General features: G+C 40.7%; 1 protein-coding gene across 1 annotated transcript in view; it reads right to left on the bottom strand.

Annotated features, from left to right (window-relative positions):
- Positions 1–13,026, bottom strand: part of DPYD (dihydropyrimidine dehydrogenase) — a gene marked incomplete at both ends in the record, with an annotated part of 117,121 nt that overhangs the window by 90,613 nt on the left and 13,482 nt on the right. The window contains 3 exons of the mRNA XM_010017593.1: positions 529–616; positions 3,875–3,956; positions 7,714–7,910. Of these exons, the coding sequence (XP_010015895.1) occupies positions 529–616; positions 3,875–3,956; positions 7,714–7,910 (367 nt within the window). The remainder of the gene's footprint in view (positions 1–528; positions 617–3,874; positions 3,957–7,713; positions 7,911–13,026) is intronic.

A 13,026-nucleotide genomic window follows, 5' to 3' on the forward strand; every position in this document is an offset into this window, starting at 1 on the left:
ATATGGTGGAGATGGGTCCAGCTGTACTTCAAAACGCTTGTAAATGGATAACAATTCTAATCTAATATTAAAAAGCAGTGGTTCAAAGAGCAGGCAGGTGTAGGACTTCTTTAGCATATGAGAGGAGACAGATCTATGATGCCAGTTGTAGTGTCAAAGTCAGCTTGTTTTGTTAACCCATCTCATAATTACATTTTGCTACAGCCTATCTGGAGGATGTTACATGTTCTATATGGAGGAAAGAAAAAAGAAGCAACCAAGCACGGTATCACTGGCTTACATATAGACTGAGTAACTGTGTGAGTATAGTAAACTGCTGGCAAAAACTGAAAGCAACTTGTGTATCACCCTAGGCCAATGTGGCAATTAATTACAAGTATGTTTTTAGTTCATCCCTTTTTTACTTACTTAAACAAGCAAGAAATCAGCCCATTCAGCCACATCCTCATCCTCCTTCAAAAATCTATCATTTTAACAAATAATTGCCTTAAGAAGATGACAAAACACAGGACACTGAGCTTTTCTTACCTATTCCAATAAATACTGCTTCGTAACCATCTTCTTTCAAGGTCCGCAGTGTCATTCCATCCACCGAAAGGCCTTTACCAAAAATTATCTGAAAGAATTAAAGATTACTTGCTTTTCATGTGCGAATAACTGCTATCATGTCCTGCATACAGACACCTCACAGGATCTTCTAGTGAACAAAACTAACTCATTTCCCTTCCCCGCCCCCAAGCCAGGCTTAAAAAGCCAGATGAGCTCTGATTTAAGCAAGTGGCCCAAACGAGGTATGGGTAAAGGAACCCTCAGATGATCCTCAGATGGGGGCCACCACAGGCTAGCTTGGTTTCTGCTGTGAGCTACAAGGATTAAAGCAAGCTAAACAAATGAACAGAGCCTGTTTATGGAACACACTACTGGAGTAAAGCTGAAAATGGCAGTTTTCTCCTGTGAGTAAAGCACTACATTCAGGGCTGCCTACAAAAGGTTGTATTCCCATGTGAAAATAACAAATTTAGGAAACATAATCTGGAAGAAGAACATCCTTTAGGGAACATACGCTAAACAAATCACCCAGCACACCAACCAAAACCCGAGCAGTTAGGTTTATTGCAGCAACACGAGTGAAAGTATGAGCCTTTTACAGAGAAACACAGAAAAGACATGACTCTGTTCTGTATTAACAGGGGCTCTGAACGGAAAACCAAGCAATGTTTTCCCGCACAGCACCAGGCACTTGGTAGGCCTCCAATTGCGCAGAATGCAGTGCCATTCCCAAAGGAAGGAGGGTATTGATTTGTGCTGCACTCTCAAAGCTCGCAGCCAGAATTTTGCACTGAGAACACTAGCTAGAAAACCTTTATGCCAAAAACCCTCAGTGAAGCCACTGGTGGGGTTGGGGATTCAGAAAACCTGCCTGCAAAAGACTGGGCTGGAGAAGGCAGGAAGTGTGAAGAACGTTCTGTGCCCTGCTTGCTTGTAGTGCAGCAGACTCTTCTGTGTGGTGAACTAACAAAGGTTCTCAAACTTTAAAACCAAGATTTGGACCAGTTTTGATACAAACTCGCAGTTGTTAATTCTAATTCAGGCAAGCAACAGTGCCCAGAGTGTGGCTATTGGTGCTGGTTTACTGAAAGGAATGCCACAGCAATAAAAATGCGCCTCTAACCTGTACTTGTTTCACTTCAATTACTATTCACTTCCAGAAGCAAAAGCTGACAGGCTCCTGTAGTGATATTCCACCAGCAATCCTGCTTTGAGCAGCCACTGCAGAGGCTGAGCAACTCCAGTTGTGATGGTGAGATGGGGAATAGCGTTTGCTGCGTGTTCAGCAACCCACCTCTAGCAGCCTCCTGTGTAAAAGTTGTGCAATTGAAGATACACACACCTTTTGCTCAGCTCTCCTAACCCCGAGGCTTTGGAGTGCGCAAAGTGTGTGTGATTCCCCTTCTGATATTTCCTCCTTCTTGACATGGGTATGTGTGTTTTTATCTCTGTGCTTTACACTCGCTGGATGTTTTCCCCCAGGTTTTGTTCTATCACCTGGGTATTCACTTTCCAAAATGCCATGCTCTATTGTGTAAGCACTATGTGTTGTGATCGTAGCAATGTGTAGTGCTCTAGTCTTCGTGTCACTGTATTTCTTGTTACTGAATCTATGTTCCATTTAATATACTTTTCCTATCAGTGAAAAAGTAAGACGGATGTAAAATGCAGGCTACAAAACTTAAAACACCGACTATGGTTTTGGTCTTTGGAGATTTAGGATATACATTTAGTATTATAGATTTTATCAGGGTGTAAAAGCCGTGCAGTTGTAATCCTTTCAGGAACACAGACTACATCCTCACTGGCAACAAAATACATTCCATAAATTGCCATTCCAGTTTTTTATCCTATTGTGTATGTATGTTATGAAACCCTAATGAAGGAATTTAAATGGCAATACTATTTTATGTGGGGATTCATAATACTCCTAGGGCCTAGCTCTGTAATCCTTATTCAGCTGACTAATTCTTACTAATTTCAGCAGAATTACTTGAATAAACAGCACTACTGAGCACTTGCACAATGCAGCACTTTCCACCACGGCTTTGAAATGCTTTAAGTAAACACCAGGAAATATTTTGGGCTTATAGCTGAAGTATATAAAGCTGAGGTATAAAGCTGAGGTACTCGACGAACCAGCTTGCCAAAGGGTCAGCTGCAAACCAGTGGCAGAGCTTGGAAGCAAATTCACGCTGAGATTTATGGCTGCACTTCAAGGACTTGCGGGTCAAGGTGACATGGTGGCTCCATCAGTGCATTCTGGAGACCTTTTCATACGAGAGAGCCCTGGGAAACTGGATTTTGCAGAGCTTCTGCCCAGCAATTTCACCTAAAAGCGTCTCAGTGCTCTGGTTTTAGCCTCATCCCTAACTCAGCCTTCATTCTGTCACTCTTCTCAAGGGGTGCAAAGGGATCTTTAGAGTAGAAAACCAGCCATAAAGCATTTAAATCTGCCATCTTCCCAGCACGTTTATGAAACCTGGGCAGATGAGGTTCTCACATGACTCTTGTGACAAGTCACAAGCTTTTACAATACGAACCAACGTGAAAGATTCCTGGAAGAACTTCACTCTTCACTAAATGCTTTAGTATCATGTTAACAATGTATTATCCTTCCTGGTACTCAAAGATTTGACCCAGTGATGCATTCTGTGCTTGTGACTTCTATTAAAATGAGCAGCAGTTGTAAATACTACCTCAATCTTCAGCTCAAGCTCTAAATTAGCAATGAAGCAATGCTCCCATTATCTAGAAACAACAGACATTTATTTAACAGAATAATGCACAGCTATGACTTTCCAAGAAGTTGAATGACTTATTTTTTTTACAAGGGAAGATGATGGTAACGCTTCCATTTTATGCATTTTATGACAAGATTCACTTGGATGCAAGGCTGTGCTGAGCTGCTAAGGAGAGAACCCAAACTCAGGGAGAGGGAACAAAAGGAGAAGTCTGGAATAGGAATGGTTTAAGTGATGCCAAACTTGCATGGAAAAAAAAACTCGATTAAAAAAAAAATCAAATCATTCCAGTGGCTACACTGAACCCCTAAAGCAATTTAGGAATTTGTTTCTTACAGACAATTAATCACATGCAGGCATGCCAGATGAGAACTATTGATTGCCCTTTTCCAAACTAGTGGCATTCAGACAGGAGACAGACAAATGCCCTGAGCAAGAGGAAGCATCTTCCTGCCTCTGTCTGGCATAGCTTTTAATTGTTCTTTACTAATGTGCATGACATTTTGCTGTTAATCTTTGGCAGAGTTCTTGCTCTTTTTTTCTCTCTGAGCTATACATAGGCAGGGTATATTTTTCATTACCTTCACTCCAAGATCCTTCATAAGCTCAGCTTCAAAATTCACCACATCGTACGGCAGGCGGAACTGGGGGATTTCAGACGTACTGAAACAAAGAGAAATGCTTTTGAACTACTTCCAGCTATGAGGAAGAAAGGATTTATTTGTTACGACTTCGATACTTACAGCACACCTTAGTTAATTCTGACATATGTGAATGGAAATGCGCTGAAGCTTGGCTTGGCTTTTTTAAGTTATTAGAGGGACAAAACAGCATTATTCACCCAATGCTAAAAATACAGTCCAGGAAGTATCTTGAGGCCAATCCTGCCCACACATGCAGGTATCAATTTAACATATGTTGAGCTTGAGTGCAAAAGAGCTTCAGCTCCATTTCTTTTGTTCACTGGGAATATGTAACACTAAACAAACAGAAGACATCCATTTAAGAACAGATCTCATGGCTACTAAAAGCAAAGTGATCTTCTAGCAGTGATTCATTAAGCTGCCAGGATGGACAAAGACACTCATTTTCTATCAGCTCTTGGTCTCAAGTCTGCTTTTTCACTTGATGTTTGTTATCTGGTATTTTTTCCTCCTGGGGAAGATTTGGAATGACATCTTTGAGTTCCCAGAACCACAGATCTCCTGTATGGGAAAACTGCAGTGCCAGCATAGAGTCTCAGTCCATATATACCAGTACAAATCTTTATCTCCGATGAAACGACATCTACTTAGGCCAGTTCAAAATCCCTGCCATAAAACACATTCCAGGTAAACGCAGTGAAGTTCCTGTTTAGGTACTTTTGTTCAATGAAGATAAAAGACCTGAATATGCAGAAAAAGTGAATCTCTCCCCAGATATTTCCAAGCTTCTGTCTAATCTGTTTCCAAATTAATGGATCTATCATTTCCATAACGAAGCACTGGCCCAAGAGATTCATTGTGGCTTTGTTTTACTTATTGTTAGTGACCACACTACCTTTAACATCCAACTTTGATGGGCCAGAAGGATTTCATTTTAAGTTGCATCGACTTTATTTGTATTGATAAGAAAGTAGTGTTCCTTCTTGTAATTTCTAAGACTGCCCTTTTTTCACCTTTCCTGACCAGTGTGCAATGAAAAGTGTTCTATATATGAGATAATATATAATGAACATGCCATGACAATACAACTTTCATAGGTCATGCTAAGTAAAAAGGTGTCTGAGGCAGAAACTAATGTATCAGTATGATTCTGCAACAGCGATTTGATAAAGAAATCTAATAAAGACAGGAAAGTTCTGTTTTCCAAGCCATCTATATATTTGTTGGAGGCCTGTCATGCCCCCAGAACACCACTGGCTGTTTTATGTCACCACCAGAACTTGTGAACTATTTCTTGCTCTTATTAAACATTTACTTACAGTTTTGTGCTGCAGAATATACCCACATATAGGTACCTACATGCTCCTATGCAAACACACGGTTCTGTGGGGACACATGCACGCACATTTATGACAATAAGCATTTTATAGAAGCCATCATGCTGATCAAGATTCCTGATACATCAATTATTCTGATACAACTGCTTTCAGCAGCAGAAGACAGGCTCTGACTCTGCAATAGGGAGGCAGAGCAGGGGAAAGAAATGGGGCAGCAGTGGAGGAGGGATGCAGTGGAGGAGGGATGCAGTGGATGGGAACAGCCTGTCACAGATTCACCTCTTCTACACATCTGATCCAATTTAGAGGTGCCTGGTGTTTCTAGGGCAGTACCTTTGCTTAAGAGATGCCCCCTTTGGCCTAGTGAAAGAAAGTATGTCGTAAAGCAGTGGCATTGCTAGGAGCGCAAGCAGCGAAGCTTGTTCAGTGTCTAAGCAAGAGCATGATCTGCTCGTGCCTACTCTGCTACTATTAAGCATAAATTTTACACAACTGGTGAAATGTAGGCAAACCAGCCTGTGAAGGTGAAGAATTCAGACATGTTCAGACAACCATAGGCTTCAGCTATGCTTACATATCACAGCACAGAGCTGCAGTCACTAGACACCTTTCTATTGCCACAGCATTATTACAGTTAGCTTTGATGGAGCATGTATGTGAATGAACACCCTAGTTAAAAAACACTTTTAAAAAGCAGCTGATTCCCAATACAACATTCATTTGGTCTTGTCAGCCAGTTGCAATAGTTTATGAAGCCTTGAAAACACACCCATCAATAACCTAAATTCGTTAAAAGATGGATTGCAAAGACTTAGAAATGCAATAATGAATGATTGGTGCCAGGGGCTAACCTCCCTTCTGACCCAAGATTAAAATAAGAACAACAGGAATTGATGCCCTTAAACCAGATGTGAAACTTCCTCCAATGACTGGAAGCAAAATCTAACCTTGATTGCTATATGCTCTTGAAGACTCAAAAGAACTCCTTTTCAAGCCGCTCTGCTTGACCACTAAGGACACTAACAGAGCAGGCAAAATGAAGTGTAAGGCTTTCTGCAGTAGAACAAACAGACTGAGTTTTCCTTTGAATTCAACTTAAAATGTGAAGAACAGATGCAACTTAAGATCACATCGCTTCAAATATGCAAGCACACAAGAAGCAACTGAAGGATTGAACTGTAAGCAACTGCAGAACGTACCGTATTACGCTGCCAAGTCTAACCTGTCACCAAGTAAAGCTTCATTGTTAGAAACATGTCATTATTTCCTACTAAAAACTGATTATAAATCTGGTATTTATGAAAGCATATGCTACTCAGCAGGTGAGCTGGTATTTCATATACCGCATTTGCAATCCTCTATGGCAACCAGCTCAAGTAAAACAGCTCCACAGTTATATATAAACACCTTAATAATTAGATGGAATACTTCTGAGCCTCACTGGGAGAAATGCAAGTAATCTGTTCAACTTCTCCAGCATTGATTCTCTTCCAGAGCACTGAATAAGTATTTGACATTATGACATTATGGATCAAATTCATTAATGGTGTCAAACCTATTGATTTCAGTGATGCTGCAAAGAGAAACGCGAGCGTGTTACCCTTCTCTCTCTGCTTCTTTTATCTCTTTCTTGATAAAGGTTTTAGTGTGAGTACATCTTCAACATATAAAATTTGATTTTGATTCTGAATGGGTTGGTATCCACTAGTTCGCTTCTGAAATACAGTATCTTACCCAAGAAACTTAGAAGATATGATCTCAGCATTGCCACGGTGAGAGAAATTCACCTTCTAGTAGAGAGGACGTGACACCATAGAGTTATCAGCCAAGTGGTTACCATATAGGAAACCTGCAAGGGTACCTTCCTTTGTGCATCTGCAATTTGATGAAGGTTGAGAATTGTAGGAGGGTTTTTCCTCTTATGATGTGGTTACTACAGCTGCAAGTCCAGGCACATGGGACAGATCTATTCACTGTCACCTCTATTTGCAAAAGGGTAGTTCCTGAACACATTCAACACTTAAAATTCTCCATTAAATTAGTATCAGTATAAAACAGTTTAAACATCTACAAATTCTTTTGCTATGTAGGGCTACAAGTACTTCATTGGGCAGTAGATGATCTTCAGGTCCTTTCCAACCCTACAAGGGGAAAATGGTTCCTGACATCAAGTTCTAAAGTGTTCATTTGATGACAACAATTTCCCCCAGGAATTTTAGAGGTCATATGAAGAGAATACAGGAGGTAGCCACCAGATGTGCAGTTCAAGCTCCCTTGTAACTGTACCTGGTTGAACCTGAATGAGGAATTATTTAAATTACTGATTTTTTCTACTCTCTTCCTTGGTAAAGGATTGTGTATAAACTATGTTTGCTCGACAGTTGTTGTTGTGCTTTCTACAATCATTGCAATCAGTGCTTTACTGTCATTGGGTTTTACCTTAAGCCACCAACGTACTCATGCTTTTCAAATATGGTGATGTTTGAATAGCCCAATCGAGCCAAAAAGGAAGCACAACTTAAACTTGCAGGTCCTGCACCAAGAAGAGCTATCTTCACGTGATAGGCTTCAGGCATATCTTCTAGAGGAGGTAATGAAGGGTTTCTGATCTGAGGAATATTCATAGCTTTGAACACCTGAAAAGCAATACAACAGGTTACATACTTTACATTCCCTCCTTACATTTTCTTATGAGTAACACGATGGATGCTTCTACTAATGCTGCCACATATCATTGATTTATCATTGCAGATTGCTTCAGAACATTATAGGAATTCCCAAATGACATGACGTGTGCATATGTAAGAGATACTGTAGTTGCAGGGTTTAGTCCTTTTTGTCTCCACTACTGTGAGTTTTACAGAGAAGATGGAACTTTCTGAGAAGAACCTTACAGAGAAGATGGTTGTGCTACTACCAGTAATACAATGTCAGCCAGATGGCAGAGAATCTCTGTAACACCAAAAACTTCCTTCCAAACAACCTTCAGAGTATTCTTACCACCAGAAAAGTATTCCTGCTAATAACATAAAGGACTGTCATGCCAGTGACAATCTTGTTTCTCCAAGAGACATCTTGTGTGACCCTGGATGAATCACCTATGGCTTGACTTTTTAGAGGTGGTAGTAACCAACCTTAGGTGGTTTTGAAATCTTTTTAGGAACTGCTCCCAGTCTTCAGTGCAGCACTTTCAAAGGTAACCCAATGCCTCCTGTTAGATCATTTTAAGACAACTTATTTCATGTGAGTTGCTGACCTCTGTCAGATGTTCTCCACTTCTTAAGCAGGTGTCCAAAAGTTGTAGGTATAATGAAAGTTAGACTGTTTTCCCCTGAACTGCCTCAATTCTTCTCCTGTAAAATGGTGATGATCTGCTCCATTTTGCCTTGACTATTAAAAGTACTTTGGGACAGTCTCTGATCACTGTAATGGATTTATACAGAACCCAGCACAATGGGCTCCTGTCCTACTTGTAGTATCACACAAGTTCTGTCCGAGTTGGGTTTAATCAGTTCTTTGTTCAGCCATACAGGTAGGAGGCTAGGGCAGAAATGTTCTGCATGCACTGAGCTAGACTTCACTGTGCTCTGCATTTACACACATTGTAGAGGAAGGAATGAAGTCTCTATCTTGTATAACCTACAAAAGGAAAAAGAATAGACTCACAGCCCTTTGCAAGCTGCTAAAGATTAGGAGCATGGAAAAGCACATTCAGTGGCAGAAGCACAATATACCGAAAGGATACAAGAGGGCTGGGATTCTCAGTCATATCACAAACACCTCAAAGGTGCACCTCAAAAGTCAACATCGTTCCCCATCTACATCGATGCAGAACCGCACTACGTAAGTACCAACTAGTTCTCTAAAATACACGCATCGTCTTTTGTCTTAATGAACATCCTGTTGAAGCTATTTCACAAGTTTACAACAGTTTTCACTGTCCTTAGAAGTCAAAAGGTTTTTCAAGTTGAACTTTGGAAATCCCACTCACGAGGAGGATTTTTCATTTATGTTTGGAATCAATGTTCATTTTCTCCCTGCGCACTTGAGCACTCATGCCAGGTAAAGCAATTATGAGTTCCTTCCCCCTCTCAAATTCCTGTGTCAAATTCCCCCAGTCTTTGTAAACTGACACAGCATTTTAACCAACTGCAAGGAGCAGGAAGGAGACAGATAATTGTTCTTAAAAAAGAATCATTTCAACCTGACAAAGAGACAATATGTGAAGGTTTAATGTGGTTATTAATGGATTTCACAGGCTGAAAAGCTGATGGTTGGGCTGTGAAACGAGACTGCGATAACCAAAATGTGCCTGGGTTTTTCTCAGATCTCTGCTTTGTTACATCCACCCAGAAAGGGCTTCAAAGAGACCTAGTTGCCATTAAAGTCTCCTGCAGTTGTTCTAGGAGGCTACTCAGCAATACAAAATTATAACTTGCATATTTCATGTGTATATTGAACACTGTGAATGTGCATGTACTTAATAAATGTATTACCAATTTATGGATAACATAATTATGCTTATACTTACTACTGAATAGTGATACCCATCCAGTAAATGTGATACTAAAGTGCCACACTACCACAGTGCAGCGTTAAGTTTCAGAAGCCAAGCACTCATGCAGGAAATCCTAGTAGTTCAGGCTGAATGGTCAGCTTAAATTCTGCCTATTTACAAAGAGGGTGAAAGTCTCTTTATTGCTGCACAAGCTGGCTGCGCTGCATATCTTGCCATCTGGAATTCAGTGGCAGTTTTGCATATTAAGGCTGGCATGGTAACTGTGTGAAAATAGCAAACTGCTCCAATGCATCTCAAAAGATATTCACTCACTTCTTGGTGAAGTTTCCCTTCGCTGTAATTCACTCAATTAAATATCGCTGAATTCTTCTGGACAAATCCCTTGGAGTGCAGAGATGACCTGCCTGGCAAGCAAGTGTTCAATGCCACATTACACACAATTGTCATAGAATCCTACACTGGTTTGGGTTGGAAAGGACTTTAAGATCATCCAGTTGCAGCCCCCTGCCATGGGCAGGGACACCTCCAACTTCACCTCCAGTTTTAGTCTGCTCAGACTGTGGTCTGTGTGCAAGTACAGTTTAATACTATTGCCATTCTTGTCCCCCTTCCCTTCAGAAAGAGGACTTCCTTTTTGTTTGGATGGAGGGTTTATTTGGTTTGGCAGTGTTTTTTAACCAAGACCCACGCAGGAAAACGAGACCAAATAATGGATTTTAAAGCTGAATCTCTCAGTGGAAAGACTAAGCCATCATCCCCATGTCTGCCTTTCCCTCTGGCTCTCTCATACACAACCAATAGAGATTAATTAGATTATTAATAGACATTAATAGCACTGGGCATCTATTCCTTAACTATTTATCAAATACTATGCAATCATCATTACTTCACCATCTAGGGCCTCTTCAAACCAAACACACACAGATTCCATCCGCCTCTTAAGCTACATGTCACCAGGGTCAACAGAAAGGATCCCCCAGTTTACAGAACAAGACTATGGAGGCTGCCCTCAAGCAAGACACAATCTGACCAAACCAAAACAGCCACTCTATTCTGCTCAAGTTCCAACAACTGAACTAAAGTCTCTCTTGATTTAGACGTTTATAACATATTACATATTGAAGTTGCATTACTTCAACATGTAAAGGTGTGAGTGCACTTGCTCGATGTTCCCTCCAGTGCGAAATATGGGGGGTTGTTCTCTTCTCCCTTGTCATTTAAACATCCTTTCAGTGCAGTGAGCTTGGTTCTTGTTCCAAAACGTTTGGTATACCTGACAAAGAGCAGGATTCCAGGCACTGTGTGCAAACACAAGTTTGTATTAAGGTTCCACAATATTTCCCACTTAAGTGAACGACACTGAGTTCAATTGCTGAGCATCTGATACAAGTTTCATTTTCCTGGAAAGTTTCAGCCAGCTCATTGTAGCTGGTTTTCAGAATGCAGACAGGGAAAAGCTTATTGTTCTCCTCATGGAATAAATTCCTCATGCTTTAGTATTAGCATGTTTTGATGAAAAGATGTGACATTTGGCAGAGTGGCAGGTGACTCAGAGAAACGCATTCCGCTAACGAGATGAAAATAATTTTATGGCATAGTAAGCATGATTTAAATGAAGCTAAACCATTTAAAACCACCAGAGCAGGTTTGGAGCTGTTATTCAGAACCATGATTTCAATTTTTTTAGAAATTAGAATAAATTAAAGTAACTCACTTCAGGCACTTTTGAGTTTTCCAATCAGTTTTTCATAGGAATGCTGTGGACACCCTTCTCCACCTATTTACAGAGTTCAACCACAGTCAGACAGTCTCAGTCTAATCCACCCGTAGTTAAAACCTGTTGGACTATGGCAAAGAATGTCTTAAGGAAAGCATTACATAGATTGAAAGTTAAACCTCCATGTTAAAATGTAAGAAATCCTTTGACAAATTGTGTGAATCAAGATAGGCTGCTAAAAAGCATGTTTGGGAGCCTCCAAGACTTACCCACAAGGTCACATTTCTTAAGGAAAAAGTTCATGGTTTAATCTATCACCTTCATCAAAAGAAAAAAGCTGAGAAAAAAACCCAAAATGGGAGAAATGGAAGGAGCAGGGGGGAAACTGAATCTTTTAGTAACATAAGCCTTGACTTCACCATTAAATCCTTTCTTCTAGAGGCATAATGCTTGTTTCCATGCTTAAACCCTATAGAAATAAGTTTATCAGTCGGATTTGCCATTAAATATCCTTCACTAATATGATGAGACACCAAACAGCTACTGATGTAGCTGTTTAATAAATAAGTACCAGCATCTGGCTGGTATTTATTTTAGTGTGAAACATATTAGTATATTCTGAATTATTATCTGATTTCACTCATACACAGAAAGAAAAATACAGGCAACGAAATCAGTAACATTGAGGAACCAATTGTATTAGTTTCACACTTCCCCACTGGTTTCCATGGATATTTATTCCTTAGGCTGGTTTCCATTAATATGGGGCAGTTGAATATCTAAGGCAGAAAAGCTACTTAACAACTGTATTTTAGTATAATCCCAGTCCCAAGAAAACCCACGGATCTAGGACACTGCCGAGTCATGAATCCCACCACTAGGAAGGACACAGCAACATTAATCTAAATGCCTTAAACCAAAGAATGTTTAATGTCTGTAAAACATGTTGTGGAGAAGGTTATGGAACATGCCCAAATATCAGCAAGTCTCTCAGCACTGGCCTGAGATATCAGAAGTCATAGATCCATAGAATGGTTTGGGTTGGAAAAGACCTTAAGATCATCCAGTTCCAACCCCTGCCACGGGGGCAGGGACACCTCACACCAGACCATGTCACCCAAGGCTCTGTTCAACCTGGGCTTGAACAGTGCCAGGGATGGGGCAGCCACAGCTTCAGTGAGAAGTCCTCAGATTCATAAGCCCTAAAGACCATCCAGTCCCACCCCCTGCCACGGGGGCAGGGACACCTCACACCAGACCATGTCACCCAAGGCTCTGTTCAACCTGGGCTTGAACAGTGCCAGGGATGGGGCAGCCACAGCTTCAGTGAGAAGTCCTCAGATTCATGCCCTGAATCGCCATCAAAATCTGCACCATCCCCTTTAGACAAGCCTAAAGTTTTATAATTGGTTGAAATAGATTTCAACCTGACTTCAAAGAAAAACTGAGTACTGATAAATAGAGTTTTCTTCTGTTTGTCCTGCTCTCCCCAGAACAACCCTCCTCTGCTGATGCA

This window comes from Nestor notabilis, unplaced genomic scaffold (assembly GCF_000696875.1).
Source record: "Nestor notabilis isolate BGI_N333 unplaced genomic scaffold, ASM69687v1 scaffold2887, whole genome shotgun sequence".
Lineage (NCBI taxonomy): Eukaryota > Metazoa > Chordata > Aves > Psittaciformes > Psittacidae > Nestor > Nestor notabilis.